Raw genomic sequence first — 8,996 nt, forward strand, 5'->3', positions numbered from 1 at the left:
AAAAAGTACAGTGTAAGTTTCCTGTTTTAGGAACAGCATCATATATTAATGCTGATGCTGATCAGGGAAACACAAAGACTTTAGACACTACTGAAAAACTTTAGACCGTCCTACTCTCTCTGCAGGTGTCCGAGGGATCTTCCAGAACATTAAAACTGCCTAGTAAAAGAAATGTGGAAATCACTTTAGTTTGTTAGCAGATCAACGTGAAATTAATTTATTGCACGGGTATTCTAGGTGTATGCTCTGTGTTATTGCAGCTGCAATTCCAGCAGTGTAAAACATACTAAGCAGCAGATTAAAGTTTTTAAAGCATTCATACATTTTTCTGAATAATAGACATTTCCCTAACAATGCGATATACAGTTTGCAGTTCATTCAGTGTCTTTTAGTAAGATGAGGCTTAAATATTTGCACATATAAAACATATTTCCCCAGGAGAGAAACTTAAAATGTGCCATGAATAAAAGAGAAAATGTGGTTTTTCTAGATGATTTGAAACCAAAACTCATACCATAACCTGCTCCCAATCAGTTTATGTGTACAGCATCAGTCACCATGATTATGCTGAACACAAAAGGCCCCTTTTTACTTGGCATTTAGCCAGGTACAAAAGAGCCAATTCCATGACACAGAAAACTCTGATTTTCAGCTCCCCGAAGCTTGCTAAGCCATGAATTGTGCTTCTCAAAAAAACTCACATGAAACCTCAATACAGATGGCAAAACAGAAAAGATGAAATTAGGTACAAACTGGAAACTATTATCATTATCATTTTAGAATAATAATGAAATCCATGTAACGATCAAGAACTTAAAAACTTCGAATACTAGAATAATATTCCCAAAACAGAAACCCAAACTCAAATATACTCACAAAACCCTCAAAATTCAGATACATAAAAGCTCTGGGTCCATGTCATCTGTGATGACGAATTTCCTGCTATAATATTGCATGAAATGAAATCACTTTTTTGTGTGCACACAGGTTCTGTTTACATTTATTGCTCCTCCACTTCCCTGTACACTTGACTGAAATAAATTACATCGTGCCCTAGATCAAGTATTTAAAGATCTAGATGGGGATTTTAAAGGGGAGTCTACATAATGCTGGATGTCTCAGTAAGTAAGTGTTATAAAATGTTACAAGCCATTTTCAAAATATATATATATATATATATATATATATATATATATATATATATATATATATATATATATATTGGCCAGTTGCGATTACACAGTGTAATGGTTCAGTTCCACAGGCAGTGTTGCCAACTCCTCAGTAAGGAAACCATCTATTGGCTGTCCTAAAAGTAGCGAAAAGTCGCTAAATAACGTCATCACCTAATTTGCATAATTGGTCATGCTAATGTATTTGTAACCTACGTTGTAGGAGAGAAAAATAACATCGTGGAAGAGACATAAAGTGAGCTAAAAACGTCCTAAATGCATTTAGAATTTATTTAAAACTACAAATTAAATTTCTTTTAGCAATTATTGTTTTATTTTTAATGTCACAATTCCAACCCTGCTCCAAAAGTGACCCGAAATAGTCACTCTGGTGGAGTTACTTTGTGTGTGTGTGTGTGTGTGTGTGTGTGTGTGTGTGTGTGTGTGTGTGTGTGTGTGTGTGTGTGTGTGTGTGTGTTTATAAGTAGTTTTAAACCTTGTGACCCACAAAACAACATAACTGTCACGGACCCAGCTCTGGAGGACTCGGGGTCCGTGAGCAGTTTTGACTGTTGATGTTATTGTTGTTATTATTTTTATTTTGGTGATGTGTGTGTTTTTCTGCACTGTGCTGTGTTAGTCTGTGTTCCACTCATATGTATAGGCAGGGTATGAGTGTGTATGTCTGCGGGTGTGGCTGGAGGATGGAGCTCAGCCACCTGCAGGCCTGAGGGGTGTGGCCCTGCGGAAGGACTGGCCACACCTGAAGTTCATGCCACACCTTTTGTTGATCAGGGCTCATCAGGGGAGCTACTTAGGAGAGAGTTGGAGCTCCCACCGGCGCGGGATCATTGAGTTATCTTACCAAGTCAGTGTGTGTTAGCTTAGGTCTGTGCTGTGCGTATATGCCCGCCGAGGGTTAGTGTTGACGGCTGCGTCTCTGGTTTCCCTACAGGAGGAGGAGTGGTCCGGAGAGGCAGCACGCACGGGGGTGCGGAAACACAACAGCGGGGAGCACGAGCACAGATATCGGAGGGAAGCACGCACACGGGGTTCGAGGGAGCAACGGGGAGTTATTGTATTTACAGCCTTTTCACTGTAAATAAAGAGCACTGTTTGCATCGCAGAGTCTGCGTTTTGGGTCCTCCTTTCCCCACATCCCCACGGTCTGCCAGCCAGACCATGACAATAACAGTAAAAGAAGAACTGACTACGTTACAGTCAGTACGGGAGTATCGGCTTTGCTCATGCGCGATTCATTTGCAGTTTGGACGCATAGATGGGAACATCTCCTGCCCTGATAGCAGCTGGGGGAGGGTTGCTGATAATTGGTGCCCACTGCAGCACCTGCTGCTTGTTGAGAGTAAGAGCGATATGCGCTTTCACGTCAAAAAGTCGTCATAAATGAGTCTCCAATAACACCAGAAAAAGACGCCAGATTTGTCGCTAGTCGCTTTTTAGAAAAAAAGTCGCAACACTGTTCACAGAAAGGGCATCTAGCATTAAACTGTGCTGTAGTGATGCCCTGTGACGAGGAAAGCGCTGAAAGTAGCTTTGGTAGTCAAATTTCCATTTAAAATATGGGTCAGATGTTGTTACAACTAACAACATGAAAATAATATTTTTGCTACCTTACCTACTAGTGTGTTAATAAGAATGGCAATAGCATATTTGCATTTGTAGAATAGACCACAATGTACACGTCATCTATCAATGAAGGCTTTTTATTCCAAACAATAATAATAAAAAGAAAACATTTCTTTAAATATGAATATAAAGCAAGGCAAGATGGAAATGTAACAAACGAAAAATCCAAAACAAAATGCATGCCAAAGAATTTTGCAGAAAAATAAAATAGTAAATATGCTATATTATGCTAAGTAACAGTTTGCAAAACATTCCCCATTTTGTCAGATTCTTTTTTTCTTTTCCTTTTTGAGATATTTTTAGTCTAAATTTTTCAGGCATCCAATGGGCCAGAGTCAAAAATGCAGAGATAAAGCCATTGGTTCATCATTGCATGTGGTTAAAAGTCGAATTTCCTTAAAACATTTTAGCAGGGGATGAAAAATTAATCACAAGTAAGCAGGATGTTTCTGGCTTGCTTTGTTTGTTTAGCAACCAGTGCAGGCAGCAAATGCGCAGATCTCACAGATGTCCAAGGGTACAGCAGCTAAAATGAAGACAAGAAATGGAAGCAGATAAGGTACACTGCTGAGTCATCTATATTTAATATTTATGACCTAAGATGTTATGATTCAGGCAAACTGAATTTATAAATGCCTTACATAATCTGACAAGGGAAGCAGATGCTCCTCTCTGCCTGCAGAGTGGCAGAAACTCCTGTGGGAGCATGGGGTCAGCACAGAGGGACATGGTGTTAGCCTTCAGTCTTGGGTTTTGTTGTCCTGTCATACCGTTACTCTCCGACATCTCTTGAAGCCGCTTGACAGCTTCCATTGAGAAAGACAGTCCGTTCTCCTGAAAGAGAAGCAATTGCAGTTACAAAGGCACTGCAACTTCATCTAAAGCTTCAGAGTCTACACAGTTTCAGTATGATTTGTAATCCATGAAAGTCCAGAACAAAAGTTAGTTTAATTTCCCAAAATTTGAGCTTCACTCTCTCTACTAATGAGCAGAAAATTGCCATTGTTCAAGCCTGCAATCTCATCATGAACACATCAGTCATGCAATGATGCTAAGGAAGGCACTTACTTCAACTTGCACAGCCTCAGAGGTCCAGCCCAGAGCCAGGACGACGAGAGCGGTGATGGCAAATGTGGCTTTCATGGTGACAGTAGACAGCAGTTTGTCTTGCAGTCTTTTTGCGTCTTATTGTAGATGTGCTCAGCAGGTGCTCAGTTTGATGTTTCTGATTTCCCTGTGCCTACAAGCCTCCTTTTATACAATTCTACCCAGCAGCCCCATTATCATGTGACCAGATATGCTGCAAATGAGAGCAACGTTTTTCTCACGGGTTAATAATTAGTGAGATTAGAGTTAGTGTTTTACAAGGCTGTAAAGAGAAATTCATAAATCCTACTTTGAGCTCATCGTCTCTCTGATTAGATTTATGGATCTCTGGCTCATGTGTGCTGCATCTTGGGTTGGTTAAAGAATTATCTTGAATTCCTCGGACGATAGTGACTCACAGACCCATTGTTAGAAATTGATCCAAATAATGGGCTTTGTTTAATGTGGAAAAATGTCAGACAAACAGTTTTTATATTTAAATAGGCCTCCCCCCACATAACGCGTTGTTTATTACAGAAAAGGTTTATTTATGTCAGTGTCAGTACTTTTCTTTCATATCTTTGATTTTCTTATCAACAAAAACACACCCAAAAGCACTTAACTGGACTACAGCTATAAGCAAATAGTGTTCTCTCCTATGTGAGGTGTGTACAGAGATCTTATTAGCCCCTGGCTGAGAATACTCACTGAATACTAGTGCAAAAAAATTGACTGCTTTTCCTGCTTCTGCTGCAGAAAACAGCTGAACAGAGTTCAGTTTTATTTATTTATTTATTTGTCCTTGACAAGCCTGCCCTGACTTGAATTAATCATCATTAAAAGTGCATGGTCATGCTTTCTAAAAGGATTTTTTGACATGGTGCGATCAGGGTTGGTATAACATAAGTCGAAAAAGGCTTCAAGCGGTACAGAAAAGTTTGTACCTCACTTGTTTATCTATGGAAGTATTTCTCTACAGGCTATAGTGTGCATCAGGATCTCTAAGAAACATCTGACCCTCCATTAATAAAACAAAAAAGAGATACAAGTAAAGTTAATTGACTTGCTTTGGAATGGCACCAAATGTGCAATCACGTACACGGCAGTGGGTGTGGCAGCCCAGAGACACAGCTGGCAGGATTTTAATGAGTTCATTAAAAACAATTTTTTTACCCGTAGCATGAAGGATCAATCTACCCAGTGAACAGACCTGCTGTGGCGCAGTGCATCTCAAATATATTTTGGTCATCTTTAGTTTGAGTCTGAGCGATTTATCAGGTGATTTCAGCTAGAGCAGGAAAATGAAGTTATTTTATTTGTTTTTTAATTATCACTCACTTCCCTGAAGAAATCTAATCTAATAACAAATATATTATGTAGCTCATTTCTTTACTGTCCCTTATTACACCTGTAACGTGAACCTGCTGCATTTCTGGCTCTGTGTTAAATTTATATATATATATATATATACTGGTGCTATAATTGGACCTTAAGATGAAGCAACTTTTTGTCTTCTAGCTCTTTCATTGCTTACATGACCAAAATTATTCTCTAAATTGTTTGAGTCACAGCTGTAAGCTTTAATTTGCATTGGAAAAGACCATGGTGTACATGCATTTTGTCCATGACGAGCAGGTAAAAAATTAACAGTAACATTAACAATTTAACCTAATGAGCTCAGAAAGAAAGTTACTGGACTTCTTTAAGGTAATCTGTGAGTATTTCTTCTGGGTAATTTTTAAAATGCTTGTATTTGTTTTAATTGAATTGCCCAAATCACCAAAACATGCTTATCCTCTGCAGGATAAAAAAAAATCTTTACGGCCATTTAGCGAATTAAACTGTTTTTCTTCCAGCTGTTGGAAATTGTCTTAGAGAAGAAGAGAACAGCAGTGGCTGTTGCTAATTGTCCTGCTGTTTTTTTACATTACAGGGCATTTATCTGTTGGTGAAGCAGATACTGCTTACAACTGGGAACTGAATACTTTGACGTGGAGAATCTAGTCGGCTAAGTAGCTAAAGGGGGTTGCTTCAGCCGCCTTGGTGATAATGAAACAGGTGCACTAGAGGGGCAACAAATCAGGAATGGCATTAAAGCTCAAGGCCACTGACATATCTTCCTTCCATATTTTTCCTACTGAGTGTTTCTTTAATGTTTTGAGCACTGTACTTTATTTCTTCCTTACCGGAGGGGAAAGTCACCGTTTTGTCTTTACTCCTGTGAATTCAGTGGTCTTCAGGTTTCTTTATTACTGAATTGACTTTTACAACAGTCCGCTCTATTGTTTATGACATCTCGCCTTATTTGATTTATAGCCACACTCAGACTGGTGTTTTATCCACTTCTGTTTTCACAGCTTGGTGATTGCCTCCAGTCAAACTGCTGTCTTTGCACTTTATTGAAGTGAGTTTATCTTACTGCTGCGCAGTCACACACGTTTAATAGCAGAGGAGAATGAATACTCATTCATGCTAATTTATGGTGTTTTCGTGGGTAAATAATTTTTACCCACGAAAACACCCACTTCACACCACGGTTGACCAGCTCTTCAGCTTATAACAGTAGTCTTTTCCTTCTCTACATTAAAGTGCTGCAGTTTGACAAAAGCTGTTATAAGAAATAGTTTTCATTGAGGATGTCCTGCCCTTAACCCTCAAATGAAGGTACTTTGAGCCGCTCCCAAATTCCCTAGGGGTTCCCACAGCGGATGGATCTGTCTGCTTTGATTTGGCACAGGTTTTATCCTGGATACCTTTCCTGATACGCCTGTTCCATTTTTTCAGCTTTAGGGCTGGCACTAGGAGAACACTAGCTTTTTACTGGCTTGAGTTTGTGTATCCTCAAACTAGGGTTCTTCTGCCTGTAAGGCAAATGTGATAACCTTGGTGGAGCCATGCTGTAACCCTTAACTGACCAAACTTATTTTATCAACTAACATTATTGTGTAAATTAATCTAATAGATTACATAATAAATTAAATTCAAAATCACATATTACACATTAATTATAAATTATATCGTGTTTCTAAATTAATATCTTTTTTTTTTTCAATAATACTTGAATTAAATTAATTAAAAAAGTTGAGGTGTCTATGAGGGAATTCTGTTTTTTCAACAGAACAGTAAAAATGAGAACAACATAGAGGAAGCCACCCAGGGCAGAATCAAACCCAGGCCCCTGCTGTAGCCTTTGGCATTGACCACCTGCTCAACCTGCTTCACTGACCTGTAACTGTACTGGCACGGAACCTATGAAACATTTTTAAGATAAAAAAAATGTTACAATGGCACATAAAAATATACCTAATGTGTATATTCAATGTTATCACTCACTTCCCATTGCTGGTAAATAAGTTTGCGTTTTATGTTTTTGTTTTTTTCTCAGGTGTGCCACATTTGGTGTCACTGACATGCTGGAAAATAAAGTTAGGAAAGAGTGAAAAGCAGCCTGGAGGCCAGTGTCACGGTGGTTTAGTTTTTATATATTTCAAACTCGACTGAACAATGTCTGAGTGCTGCTTGAAAGGAGACAGTCAGGGATTTTTGGCTGAAATGACAAAGGATCACAGGTGTTACTGATGGAGGCGACAGCTTCATCACGCCTCATGGCATGGTGTTAAAAGGCAGGCGAAGATTAGTCTGCCCATCTAGAATATAATTTTTCCATCACTGCTGATTGGAATTGGAGCTGAGGAATGTTTGTGAAAACTGGAGAGTCATTAAAGAAAAAGCCAGATATTAGTAGGTGTGTGTGTTTCTTTGTTTCTATGTGTGTGTGTGAAAAGGGTGTTAGGAAGGACGTTAAGATGTTATCTGTCTGAATGTGTCAACAATTGTGACATACAGGAAACCTGTACTATATGCCATTCACACAGTTTATGATGGCACTGACTCAAGCCAATTGAGTCACTGTATGATGTAAGCAGGGGTAATGATAACTGGGAATGTTGTGGTTCGGCACTATATATATAAAATCTAATTAAAATGTAAAATTATGCCTATGTCATCATTTAAAGGCTGAGTTAGTCAGTTTTTGCATTGCCTTTATCATACAGCCAGTGTAGAAGGGTGGTACTAGTACATGAGGCTAAGCCCGCACTGTTAATCAATAATCTTCACTTCAGACAGGAAAGGATTCTTTTCAGTCCAACGGGCTGCCACGTAAGGCTGTCTGGCGGAAATGTGTGGGCAGTACAGTGGGTTGTAAAAATATTGGGATAACTCGATACATGTTAATAATTTAATAGTGCTGAAGCATTATTATGGGCTGATTTGATGTGACAAAGTGTTGAGTAATAGGTTAGAGTTGGTGAATTTAACTGGGTCTGGCATTTTACTGCACAAAGTGACCTCTGTTAATCGCAAATAAAATAAACAGACCAGACTAAGAGGCCCAGTTAAGAACTGGTCAAAACCTTTTTTTTGCATCACTATTTGTCCAAGCTTGTCAAAACAAACAGTTTTCTGTTTGCAAAAAGTGAATAATAGCCTCCAAGTCATGGGAAAGGGCAATTATTCACACTAATGGCAGCAGTTTAGGGTGGAGAGAGTAAATCATCAGCCTGAGAGTGAATAGAATCTCTTCAAGTAGAGTGACTTCTCAACATTTCACACTCAAGTGGGCCAATTAAACTATCCGTCAAACTTCTGCAGGCTGCTAAGATATATTTGTGGACGTTAAGACTAAAAACACTCCAGCATGAAAGTAAACAAACAAATAAATACACAATAAAGGCTCTCATCAATGCAGGACAAGAACAGGGCCTAAGCACCAGAGCCATATTGATAGAAGTCTGCTCACTCTTTTCTACCAGTACCAACTTGCTTTTACCCGACTCGAGGCGCTTCTCTACTCGGTTTTAGACGTTTTTCATTATAATTGAGTGCCACTTAAAATGTACATTAAGTCAAGGTCATTACAGCAATACAGCTGAAAGTCCTGTGACGTCATTTGTATGCGACACAATAACACAGCACAACAATGTACAACATTGTACCTGCTGCTTTGTCACACTCAGGGACTTTGCTGTAATTGATGCCCATTCTGTTCTGTGCCCTAGCAGGAGGTCCAGTTGTTGCTTTTCCTGCCAT

General features: G+C 39.0%; 1 protein-coding gene across 1 annotated transcript; it reads right to left on the reverse strand.

The window, feature by feature from the left end:
- Positions 1-3,006: 3,006 nt before the first annotated feature.
- On the reverse strand, positions 3,007-4,032 carry LOC113021648 (guanylin-like). Its single transcript, XM_026166349.1, has 3 exons — positions 3,888-4,032; positions 3,461-3,653; positions 3,007-3,345 (listed from the first exon to the last, which is right to left on the reverse strand). Exons 1-3 carry the CDS (start codon positions 3,960-3,962, stop codon positions 3,287-3,289), a joined length of 327 nt encoding a protein of 108 aa, XP_026022134.1. The 5' UTR covers positions 3,963-4,032; the 3' UTR covers positions 3,007-3,286.
- Between the last annotated feature and the right edge of the window lie 4,964 nt (positions 4,033-8,996).

Source organism: Astatotilapia calliptera, chromosome 5 (genome assembly GCF_900246225.1).
Source record: "Astatotilapia calliptera chromosome 5, fAstCal1.2, whole genome shotgun sequence".
In the NCBI taxonomy this organism is placed as follows: Eukaryota; Metazoa; Chordata; class Actinopteri; order Cichliformes; family Cichlidae; genus Astatotilapia; species Astatotilapia calliptera.